This window comes from Polistes canadensis, unplaced genomic scaffold (assembly GCF_001313835.1).
Source record: "Polistes canadensis isolate GaletaPanama2010 unplaced genomic scaffold, ASM131383v1 scaffold_51, whole genome shotgun sequence".
Taxonomy (NCBI): Eukaryota; Metazoa; Arthropoda; class Insecta; order Hymenoptera; family Vespidae; genus Polistes; species Polistes canadensis.
The window spans coordinates 617,042-630,136 of record NW_014569598.1 but is presented as its reverse complement, the minus strand read 5'-3'; the positions used below and the strand labels follow the sequence as shown (position 1 = coordinate 630,136).

Here is a 13,095-nt window from a genome sequence, read left to right as displayed (position 1 = left end):
ACTAACGCGAAGATTTTACTTGAGATTTTTTTGTTTGCGAGGACGAAGAATTATTTAATTATTGTAATTAAAAAGTAATAGTGTAGGTGGTTCGGAGAAACGTTTAATAGCGAATCGTAATTAAGAGAAAAAAATACAAAGTTATTTATATCGAATGAGAGATAACAAGCTGAGTCTAACTAGTCCAAAGCTTGCGTGAGAAAGGCAATACGATGTACGGACAGGCTGTTTCCGTCGCAACCACGACGTTATTATCTTACCAAAATGATAACGCAAAGATCGAGTCTACGATCCGTACCATCGTACATCTTTCATGCTATATATATACACAGTGATTCAGATACTCCACGTTTCAAAACTTTAAATATGTTGTATTTCTGGATAAAGGCTGTCTGCGGCATTCATACTTTATAGGAAATAAAATATTAAAACTATTTAAGCGCCCCGTCCAAATCAAATTCTCGAATGATCAAATATTTAGTTAAGTGGATCCAAATTTGTGCCACTTTTTTTCCGTCAGAACTGAAACTGTGCTCTGTATTCTGTGCTGTGCTGTGCTATGCTATGCTATGCTGTGCTGTGATGTGCTGCACTGTACTGTGCACCAATCGTCCCGCTCGATAACACGATAGCCGAAATAATTGAATTTACCTCGATTCAATATTGGGTTAGAGGTTGACTTGATTTCATCAAACGTTTTAGTCGTATATTAGGAGCCCTTCTTATTTCTATAATTCAAGGCACTCGAGCAGTGTTCGATACGCTTCAACGAACTCGCTTGGTCGTAGTAGAAAAAGAGGAAATATCCTTCTCTCTATGTCACAAAGTTTCCTTTTTCTTTGGACTTCCGTATAGGAGAGGAAGACCATGAAAGAGAAAAAGATAGAGTGAGTGAGTTTATTTTCACGTGACACGCCCAACCTTCGGTGAATTCGGTTCGGTCGAAACTGCGTGAGATGAGAACGTTTCCGTCGAATCGTTGAAGTAAATGGGACCGCCCCTTGCGTTACCAGCGATACACGTTCCTGGATCTTGTAAGAATTACGACGTAAAACTTGTTTTTCTTTCTTTTTCTTTTTCTTTTTCTTTCCTTTCTTTTTTTTTTTTCTTGTAATGCGTCCCGTGCCGGTAATTACGCAGCGAAAACTTTTCAACCGTCCCACCTATTTCTAATTACGTTAACACACTGATCCAAGTCACGTGATTCTTACATAAAGACGATTACGTTTGACCATCGAGCAGAGCAAGCAGCTGTGCCCGCCATTATTCTACGGTGATCATCTTTCGAAAAATCAGGCTCCACCCTGAGTTTGCTCGAACGATTTCAACGTTCTAATTTTTATCCACTCGGATCGACCAAATTGTAATTTCTACTTGCACGGGCATACCGTAGAGAATGAGCTTAGAAAATGGATTGGTGTTAGATAGAATCCGGGTATTTTTAGTCGTTCTAATTATATGCTTTTACCGCATCTTACGATAACGAATAGCACGAATAATGTAACGACCATTTTCGTGCCTATTTCGAGGATCGATTGAAAGTTTGGAAAGTATAAAACACAATGAAATGAAGTACAATCTGTAGAAATAATTTGACGCCGTCTAACGATCGTTTATTTTCTATTGAATTTGTTTGTGCGTTTGTTTCAGGGTGTGCATTTCTCACCTACTACAGCCGTGACAGCGCCATCAGTGCCCAGAACGCTCTACATGAGAAGCGGACTTTACCAGGGGTGAGTGATTACTCATTCGTCTATTTCCAAAAGAATCCTAGTTTTGCCCAAGTTACTTATATTTCGCGACATTATCTGAAATCTTGAACAAATGTTTTTTTCTTTTAAATTTTATATTAGTCGATCAGCCACAACAAGCAGTATAATCCGTAAAATTAAAATAAAATATTCCAAGAAGTATCTCGTCATCGGTGGTGCACCCATTTATGTTGCCATCAAGGGCACGAGTAAATTATGCATCGCGTAAGTTGGCATCGACCGATTAATTTGTTTTTTTTTCTTCTTTTTTCTTTCGTTAAAAGTGGGTTACGGATAAGAAGGAGAAATCTGAACTAACATCTTACATTAATCGCGATTTAAATGATTCGAGAGACGATATTTCGAAGAAGGAATAAATTCGACACGTAAAATTCGTATTATTTGTTATATCGAATTCGATTCGTATACGTACTAGCATCGATACGTTTAATGTTAATCGAAAACTTGACGAATGTTAAATGCTCGACAGAATTTGAAATAAATTAAATGTAAGAAAAAAGTGGAAGAAAGGGGGAACAAAAAAGCGGAGATCTCGTGTCTCATTATTTCTCATTGCTCTCTAAGAGGATTATAAAGCAATGTAATATCTTGAGAAAATTTTTCTCTCCGGGACATATTTGTCGAGAAGAAAGTTAACCTCTTCGATGAGAGACGTTAACAGATACTTATCGTTGGAGCGCGCAGAAATCGCCGTATGGCGTTTCCCAGGATAATTCCGGCGATTCGTCGAGCGATCCGGAATATTAAAATGGCCTCGACGTGACAAGTTAATCTCTTAACGTCGAAAGGGTAGTTAGAGGCGCACTGGGGACGAAAAAAGGAAGGAAGAAAGGAAGGAAGGAAGGAAGGAAGGAAGGAAGGAAGGAAGGAAGGAAGGAAGGAAGGAGGGTGGGAGGGAAAGGAAAGGAAAAGAAGAAAAAGGGTCGCGCAGAGAGACGTTGATGGTAGTGGAAAAGGGCGAAGGGTGGACCAAACCAAGCACACGATGTATCATCGGACTTTCCTTTCTCTCCAATTGTCTCTCCTTTTATTCCCAAGACTCCAACACAAATGCCAGTGCTGGCTATACTTATCCTTATTTTCCCGGCGTCAAGGATCGCTTTTGTCTACACCTACAACGTGATACGAATCTTCATTTTTACCTATAGCACAAAATTATATAGGAAGGATTTCATTAAACGAATAATACTAGGGTCCGAAATTATTATTTCTCGATATCAAGCGTTCCACCCTTATTAAAATATACGATTTCTTTGACTCGTGAACAGGGGATCCCGTAATTGATGGATGCTTGTTCGATTAGCCCAATGTGAAGTACGCGTTTGTTTTTCAATCGCGATAAAGTGTTATTATAAAAGTGTAGTGTTAGGATTAGTTTTTTTGTTACTCTCGAAAGTTTGACGTCGATCTTTGTCCCGTCTGTACAAAGCTGAAGGATAGCAGGAGCCGGCAGTGAACGCTGCTTAACTGCCAGAGCAGTGCCAACACGCCCCTTCCCATTATCCGTTACTACCCCTTGGAAGTCCGTAGCTAGTACTGGCGTTATGTTTCGTTAATCTATCCCCGAAACAACGCTGCTACGGTCTTGGCACCGCTGCCAGCGGAAATCGTTTTAAATGTTATGCCGAGAGATGCGCCGGGGGCTCCGTTGAGTTATGACTTTATGAAGAGACCCGAACGCACCGTTCCGGCCGCGCGTTTCCGCATGCGTACGGTTCTATCTTTCTCCTTTTGTATCATTCTATTTTAGAGATGAGAAAAAAAACGACCTATCCTACCCCCGTTATTCAAAACTTTTGTTAGTCATTTATTCGAAATTTCGTTCACCCACGCTAATGTTCCATTGCCAAAGCTTTTTTCTTTTTTTTATCCTCTTATGCATTTTAGTGAATGATAGTAGTATCGTTAAATCACTGACGGAGTAAACCATTTTTTACATTTTCTACCTGGTTTTACACTTGGTCGTTCCAAGTGTTGCGTGGGCTTCTTAATGAAGCCGATTAGTTTGAATTTTCGGCTTGCTGCCATTGTATTTCGCCAGCGTAATGATGATCTACATTCACCGGTTCGCGCACGTTTCTCTGCTCTGCCTATGCGCGTAATGCGCGATGGTCTACCCTTTTTGCGGCTCAGCCCGGTGTAATGACAAAATGTAAATTACTACGGGAACGCGTATAATCGAGCATTATCGCGTCCGATTTATGCGACCCTTTATCAAAATCCTCATATAAAAGGAATTTGTTGTAGGACCGATATTCGCTCACCCAGCCAGACTTTCAGCTTGATGCATTTGGGATGTGTCCTGTATTACGGTTATACGCCATCAATTTTCCGTTTATGATACCGCGCAGAAGAGACTTTTTGGAACATCGTTATTGACCAATGAATCATCCACAACAATTTCTTCATATGATTCACTTTTTCTCCTACTGTTATCGCAATTCTGAATTTTTCAACATTCTTATCAATGAAACGTTCATTAATCAAACTTTCCTTTTTTCCTTTTTCCTTCCCTAATGTTTTCATTTAATAAAGCAACCAAAGATCAGACATTTTATGACGAAGCAAATCCAATAGGCTACGGTTTAGTGACTCGACGCCACTCAGTTACTATGAAACAATGACGTCGATACGACGAGAACGCATTAAAGGTTTCATTTTAGTAGCGATTAAACGAGGCCTATCGTAGGCACCTTTACGATCCTGTTTATTCGTCGATTGGCTAGATCAAAGTACTCATATCTGGACACACCTGAGGCCATAACTCGAGCCAAGCAGTCGAGTCTTCATAAACACGGATCTCAAGGCGAACACCCGCCAACTCCGTTAAACAAGCAATAACAATTGCTACGTTGCTTGGCAAGCTTGGCTATATTTAGCCTTGCTTACTGAGTTCCTTTGCACGTGTGCACGCAAATGTATTCAATTGTGTATATCCCTTCTCTTTCGTTCATTTTTTATATAAATTTCAGCGTATTTTACAAAAAAAAATGACCATTCTGATGCAAAACAAATTTAATATCAAGATATTAATTTAATTATATATTCAAAAACTGTTTGGCATGAGACGTGTTAATTTGAATAGATATTTTGCTAACGTAAATTAGATTTAAGTAAAACAGATAGCAAAGCAGTTGGATTCTCGATTGGATACTATCGACTAACCGGAATGATATACTCGTAGGTTGTTGATAACGATCTAGGAGAGAGAGAGAGAGAGAGAGAGAGATAGAATGCGGATCGACGTTCAATAAACTACGCAATGGCGTGATCAGTAGGATCAGTAGGAGACACTACCGTGAACGATCCTTATCCATATCAGGATAGATTCGCTCGAAGGGTTTGATTGAACATTCGCGTGCAGGACGGTGGTCATCAACGTGATTATAACTTTCTCAATCTTTCTTCGTGTTCTCTTCTTTGGAAAATGATTGAGAAAGCTTAGCGAGAAGAAAATTGGATTTTTATTTAGCTAACTTTTCTCCGCACGCTCGATCTCGTTCAATTCCTCGATGATGAACGAAATTTCTAGAATAGAAAAAGGGCCAAGAGTATATATAATTCTTCTTCCTTTTTGTGGATATAATTTTTTTATCATGCATTGCGTGAGACGATATTCTTCTTATCACACACACACACATTTGATCCAACAAGTATCTTTTTCTTTCTTTCTTTCTTTTCTTTTCTTTTCTTTTTTTTCTTTCGAAGCTTCTACGTAACTGCGAGTTTCTCGTTGGTAACGTTTTGGTTCGATAAAGCTTTCCAAATTTAATTCATGTTTATTTACCTTGCCTCGGATACCCGGCCTTCTGCCTTAGCTGCGAGATGTTGATCTAGTCGGCCCCCCTAACATTAACAGATCGCCAGATGTTACTACAGGATCGTCCATATTTGCCGTGTGACACGGGACTTGATGTACGCGTCGGAGTTCGTACATTCGTTCGGAGAAGATATGCCGCTTTGAGAAATATCGATCAGCTCGTGTTATCGTTTAAAGAGTAATTCCCTGGGTTAACTATAAAGCTTATATTACGTTTGGCTTAATGCGTTTAATGTGCCTTGCGCCAGTCATTTATTTTACATTTTATTGATAGCGTACCTGGAATAACGAGCTCCTCAAGTTAAACTTCCAACTCGCTTTAACGCGTTCCCTATCTAGCTTAAAGCTTTTACGTTGCAAATGATAATGTAAGCTCGCTTTTCGAGTATATCATTATAATGTAACTTGTAAAATGAGCTTTGCTAATGTCATTTTAATATACATCGGTATGAGATCGCTCGGACTGTTACGTTTTCACGATACGTCGTTTATTGATAAACGGGTAGGCGAATAATTTTTAAGCATCTCGTGTATGTTGACTTCTGAATGTTGCTTCGTATTATCGAGCAGGTTTTAAACGAGTTACCAGAAATAAGGAATAAAAGGTACTGTTTGACATAGTAGAAATTTGCATAAGTCAAGCGATAACCGAACGCATGCAAATGTTGTAGAAAGGTAGAAGGGTAGATGTAAAAAAGAAAAGAAAAATACACACACACACATATTACACTCGACAGGTAAAATAAAAGAAAAGAAAAGAAACGATGTCGCGTTGGTGTCCGTTCTTAACCGGGCATTTTTAGCGCACTACTCTAACGAAGTTTTTGCGATGTCAACAGCGTGCAATTATGCCACCCTTTCGAATCTGATGAAGTTTAAGCGATACTAGTTGGCGTCCCGATCCAAAATTCTCGAAGCATGTATAAATACTGAAATAAAAAGAAATAAAAAAAAAGAAAAAAGAAAAAAAAATAGGAAAAGAATGGAAACGTAAGTTTAGAAAGGAGCGCTTATCAGCTGAGCTTTTCAACGTCGATGGCGTCGTTCCGTATAGGAGTTAACGACGACGGTTCGTTAAAGATAACGTCTACGGAAACTTATAATAGACGGTATAATATTAAGAAGAAGAAGCGGCCGCGATAGTGTCGTGAAACAATTACGAGAAAGTTTCGTCGTGTGTTTTCCTCTGCTCTCTTCGTAGCTACGACGAGTACCAAGGAGAGAACAGAAAGTGGAGAAGGAAGAAAGAAGAAGAAATGATAGGAGGAGAGAAGAGAGTCGTGTCGTATTCGCGCAAGGCAAAGATACGAACGAAGAGAAGAATAAGAAGAGAAGATGGAGGAGTCTAAAGGAGGGATAGAAAAGAGAAATGGGAGGGGACTGTATGGAAGACTCCAAGAAGAGAAGGGAGGGAACTCCCAAGAGGAAGCAAGTACGAGTGGCGACGCCTCAGTGACCGAGCTAACTCTCTCTCTCTCTCTCTCTCTCTTATTCTTCTTCTTCTCGTGGTGCTGGTGCTGGTGCTGCTTTGGTGGCTCGCAAGCGCGAACCTCTCTCTTGAAGTCTCCTTTTTCGTCTACCACCTACCACGCGCGTTTCTCTACGCGTGTTTCTCCCTCCTTCCTTCTCCCTCTAAACTCTCTCTCTCTCTCTCTCTCTCGCTTTCATCCCTGCGCACAAAGATCGGCACTTACTACTAACCCTCGTGGTGGGTGCCTCGTGGATCTAAGCTTTTGCCTCTTACGATACGGCCCTGAGAATAAGCCAGTCGCAGTTATACGCGCGCCCTTCCGTACCGTTCTCTTTGTCCCCATTCTTTCTTTTTCCCTCGTCGCGCCGAGAGTTCTGCTACGTTTCAAGAAGCTGCTGCTACTGCTGCTGCTGTTGCTACTGGTTTTGGTGCTTTTCGCGACTGTGTCGTCATTCGCGTGCCTTGCCGCAAACGTAAAAAACAACTACGAAACGACTTTACTTTAAATTCACCGTTTTTCTCTTTTTTCACCCCACCCCCTTTTATTATTATTTTAATTTTATTTGTATTTTTATTTGTGTTCGGCGGTCATTTTCTCTTTTCCAATCCTCGTCCTAATTTTCTTCCTGTATTTTCCGCACACGTGCGCGCGAATTCGCTTCCGATGATGACATAAGTCTTTCTCGGTCTTGCGAAATAACGATGGTGTATTTCTGGCGATCAAGTCACCGACACGTGCTCCTACTTGTGCTACTGCTGCTGGTGCGTTCCATCTAGCCGGATGTTTCGAACCTCTTTTCGCAAAACCAGTTGCATCGTCACGAGTGTTTTGTTTACGCGCTTTCGTAAGAAAGAGGGGTAGAGAGAGGAAAAGAGGGAACGAGCAACGCAAGTGTGTGTGGGTGTCTTTCATGTGATTCTGCGCAGTGCCGAAACGTAAGCCGGTCAGAAATTATAACCGAAGCACGTTCTCAACTCGAGTCGTTCTTAGTTTCGAAAGGGAAAGGATAACGGATTAACAGTGTTTCTTATTCTTAGTAAATTTGTATAACAAGTTACCAAAGTTCTTTTATCGTTTTGTTTCTATTTCAAACGTGAAAAAGTGTGATCGTTTCCAAGTGAAGGAATATTTAGTTAATTCGACGTATTATTCATCGATCGAAGGATCATCGTCCACGAGGATCATCCATTTGTTCAGCCGAAATATTTGAGCAGAGGAAAGATGGTCGACTTCATCAGTTATCCGGAAATTTCTTATCTCTACGATGAACTTCTTATGGTACGAACGATTATTAATGTCTATCGATTACGTTTTAAGTAGGAAAGATATTAGCTTTGATATTTTATAACCACCATCCTTAGCTTTGTTAAGTTTCCCTACTAATTGGAATATCACTAAATTGGGCTTGTATCATCGACCGCTAATTATTCAAATTGTCGCTTGTAACAGCTGCAAGTCGTTACCTTTATGGCTCATTCGGAGGCTATTAATCGTGTGAGTGCCGGAGGGTGCTCTTGTCGTAATACGAAACTATTGAGGATATATATTAGCAACTTTACTAAATACTGTTATGACATATCGATTACTACACTCCTTTGTAGTAATTTCGAGCTTTACCAGTTTCCAGGTACAAATCTTCTCATTTGTGAAATAGATAATAATAAATTACTTCATCTATATTTACGTGTTAAATAATCATTTCTTATTATAGATAAAAGAGTAAAGTAGAGAAAAAGTTAATCGACTTTGCTTAATTATTGCGATAGATCGAACCCACCTGTGTCTTGTTCGATCTTAACACCTTTCTTCGCGCGAACCAATGACCTATCGTCACCAAATGGAAGTCCATTCCGATCACTCCTCCGCACGTCGTCCATTCTCATCGTTCTCTCAAGCTAGCCCATTTTCAAGAATCGTTCGAAAGAAATCTCTTCTGGGGTAGGAGAAATTGGAGATGGGAAAGCTAGCAGGATAGAGAAAAGAAGAGCAATAGAAGAGTTTTTCTAAGGCGAACACCACTTCCCTGGAAAAGGCTTCATCTTCTTCTTCTTCTTCTTCTTCTTCGTCGTCTATTTATCATTGCCCTTTTCGCGGACCCTATTCTTTTCTTTCTCCCCCTTACGAGGTAGGAGGACAACAAAGAGTATAGGAAGGATAATGATGATGGTAGTAGGTTCGTGAGAAGACTGACGTGGTCTTAACGTTCCTCGGTAATTAATCGTTCGTAGGAATAAAAGGGAGGGATGAAGGGGGCGGGACGTAACAGATTCACCTAGGCCTCTGTTCGCATTTCTATCTATCTATCTATCTCTCGCCCGAGTCGGCACCTCGAAGGGCTAGAAGGTCGAAGGGAGAAAAGAGTAGCGACGGTAGAGGAAAGGGACGAGCAGGCTAACGGAGGGCTCGCCCTCGCCACGACGTGGAACTACTTTACGGGAATATCACTTTGATCCGACGCTTAATGAACGATGGACCGCGCTCGGTAAGAGTACCCAGACTGAATTTAATTAGGGCTCTTAACTTGCCGGGTCGAGAGCATGACGGGATGCCGTTGATAGAAAGAGGGCACCAGTCGGCGTGCCCAGTTGCGCGCCCGCGTTCGTATACTAACACTGCTTCCTAGCGTTTATGTGGGAACGTGTAACGGCTGAACAAGGCTGAGGAAGAAAGATAGGAAGGGGTGAAGAACGAAGGCGAAAGAGACGGAGATAAATAGAGGCAGGGTGAACGGTAAAAGCTTGGATGAAACTCGACCGGGGGACGAAAGGAGTTGCAGGGGGTGTGTACGGTCGAAAGGGAAGGGTCTACCCTTTGAGGGCATGACTCTGACGCAACCTCCTCATTCTCCTTTTCCTACTGCTCCTACTACTGCTTCTACTACTACAACTACTACTACTACTATTACAACTACTGCTGATGACGACGACGACGACGGATGACCCGATTGTCATGCAAATCACGATACGAAGCAGTCGTTATTGAGTCCACGGCTTCGTTCGATTTACGAATGTCGTTGGAAAGAAAAAAAAAAAAAAGAGAAGAAAAAGAAGAAACGGCGAATCGAACGATTGGTAACAATGATGATACGCTTGGTAATTAAAAGGCATCGAGCGTGTACCAAAAGCCATAGTTCTTCCGCATTATTTTCTTACCCTTTTGTTGCACCAGTTAATTTGTCCTGCAGGCGGTTTCCATTCTACTCCCCTGTCATTTTATTTTTCTTCTCTCTCGAATGTATAAAATGATGAAATGTTAAAATTTAGGAAAGGCACAAACACGTATGTTTCATACGCTCGAACGCGTCTCTTTTACGATACCGCAATGGTTCTAACTTCAACATGTCGCTCGCGATTTCTGATAGTACCATCTCGCCGCTTCGAGTTCTGAATCCGAAGCAAAGAAGTAAGAACGATCGAGAAACGGAAATTGAATGCACCCATCCGGCGGAAAAATAATGCTCCACTTTTCCAAGTTCGATCTTGGCTGGAGCTCGTTCGTCTCGAGCTGTCTCCCCTACGCAACGATCTTCGACTACCCTTCGTCGTGAACTCTTACTACTCGACCCTTTTTTCTTTCCTTTTTCTTTTCTTTTCTTTTATTTTTCTTTTTCTTTTTCTTTTATTTTGGAATAACCGAGAAAACGTTTTGTGTATGTATTTTTCCGTCCAAGTGTACGTAACCCACGTACTACACACACCGACACGTATCTATCACGCTTGCACGATTTTTTTCTTTTCTTTCTCTCTCTCTCCTTCTCCTCTTCTTAGCCTCACGTGGAAATTGGAAAAATTTTATTTGACCTGCCGCGCTCGTGAAAGACATCGAAATGGGGGAAATAGGAATTGCGCTAAAGGAAAGTCTTTCTTGCAACTGTGGAAACAGGGCTACGCCCCTCGTGACCAGTACGAGACCAAAACTTATTTCTACGGTGGATCGTTGAGAAGCGAGCACCGTTCGGTGGCTAGTAAAAATGTACTTACGAACCAAGCAAATTGCTTAGAGACGATAAGCTTGAGGAAGAATAAGAGAGTATATTCGAATAGAAGATGGAAAAATGAGAATGAAAATGAAAATGAAAATGAAAACGTACTTTTTTCTCTCTCTCTTTTTTCACAGAGATGAAAGATGAAGAGTTCATTGAAATTCGTATCGTCTGTAAGGTATAGGATTGATAAAAAATTTCGTGGATTCCGATGCGAAGCGCTTAATGCATTTCAAATGCGGTGGTACATAAGTACGCGGCTGGAATCGAGCTGTTTTGAAGTATCACTAAGAATAAAGTCGTGCCTGACGCGAACCCATCTTAGCTGCCATTAAACGTTATCAATGCCAGACGGTTGCTTCTCGCTTTAGATATTTCGCAAAGGTAAGTCCGAATCGCTCTACTAAAGAATTATGGTCGACACTTATTCGTCAAAATAAAAATGAAAATGAAAGTAAAAATAAAAATAAACATAAAAAATACACAAAATATACAAAATAAAATAAAATTCAATACTCGCGCGCGTGAATTATTTGATGAAAGGGAGTATTAAACGAGGGTAACGGATTAATCATTTTTCTCTCGACATTAGCAATAAAAATCTATATAATAATAAAACATATAATGTATATATAAGATATTTATTGGTCCCTTAAATATGAGACGTGTAGCGAGAGAAAGAGAGTAAATAGTGGAAAAATATTCAGCTCCGGGACTTTTTAGTTTTATCAGCGATAGGTCGAGCGCGCGAGGAGGCTTCTATACCTAGAAAGGTAGGAGGGTGTTAGTGGAAAGGGCGGAAAAGGCGTCCTTCCTCATGCGTTTAGGTATTGTTGGCGGTATCTCAGGCAAGCAGTAGCCAGGCTTTGTGTTTCTGCCCCAGTTTCCGTGCAGGCCAGACACACGGGTTTGGGAAGTACATAGTACCGTCGTCGGCACAGGGTTCGCGGGGGTGCTGGGGGGAAGAAACGGGCGAGTGTCGGAGGCGAGGAGGCGAAGGGCTGGCACTCGCGATAAAACATTCACACCGTTTCTGGCTACCTTCATCGTTGGATCTGAACGTGCACGAACTGTTTTACGCGTGGACGTTGCTTATATATGTCTGCACATATTCCATGTATCTATACGCCTATCTATATAAATATACATATCATAGCAGCTTGGCTTAAAAATATCCTCTATATACGTAATAGTAGAGAGAGGGAGAGGGAGAGAGGGAGAGAGAGAGAGAGAATACACGGTGTAGTGTTCTCGGGATAGTGGTGTTGGTATTCGTCGGCAAGCATACATACTCTTTCTCTCTCTTTCTCTCTCTCTCTCTCGTACGGCCTGAAATTTTCTGCCGGCTCGCTGCGGACCGGCACGATCATGCAGCAGTTTTATGCTTTACGAGATTTTCCCAGCGTCCGTGTTGCCCGTTTCACTTCCAACTACTGGCCGGATCGATCGATTTCATCCCGCCCCTCCTCCTTCTCTCTTCTCTCTCAGTTTATCCCTCACCCCTTCTACAGCTTCCAATACGTTTCGCGTACGACGTCCGTGATATTCCCTGAATTATATCGGCCGCAACAACGATTGAAACTATACGATGTCGTTATTTTTAAACGCGTCATAGGAAGAGGAAATACGCGAAGTGTTGGAAAGAGAGAGAGAAAGAGAAAATATATTCGCGCGGTCGGTTATCCCTGTCTCTCTGTTTTCCCTCTTATATGTTAGTCTCTTCTTTTCTCTTTCGTAACGTCGTAACGCTCTACGGATTGTTCCTTTCTTAAGATCCGAGGAATTAAACATGAGACAGCTACTACCAGAAGCTTTCCAACTACCAAAAATTATACCCCAGTGGATAGGGAATCAACGGGGGTTCTAGGTAGGGAAAGAAAAGAGGGTGAAGAAGTAAGAAGAAGAATAAGAAGAAGAAGAATAAGAAGAAGAAGAACACTTGGACCGAGCGAATCCGAACGGGCTGGAATTGCACGTTGCTCCTCCCGAGCGTCTTTTGCCCGGTAGCCTTTCAAAGTTCTCTCATTTATGTCTAGGCGGTGCCGAAGC

General features: G+C 41.4%; 1 protein-coding gene across 8 annotated transcripts in view; it reads left to right on the top strand.

The window, feature by feature from the left end:
* Positions 1-13,095, top strand: part of LOC106785468 (CUGBP Elav-like family member 4) — a 490,380-nt gene that overhangs the window by 48,007 nt on the left and 429,278 nt on the right. For all 8 annotated transcript variants that reach the window (XM_014745976.1, XM_014745975.1, XM_014745979.1 and 5 more), the window contains one exon: positions 1,651-1,733. Coding sequence is in view for 4 of the 8 variants with exons in the window: in XM_014745968.1 (XP_014601454.1) it covers positions 1,651-1,733 (83 nt within the window). In the remaining 4 variants the exon portion in view is untranslated. The remainder of the gene's footprint in view (positions 1-1,650; positions 1,734-13,095) is intronic.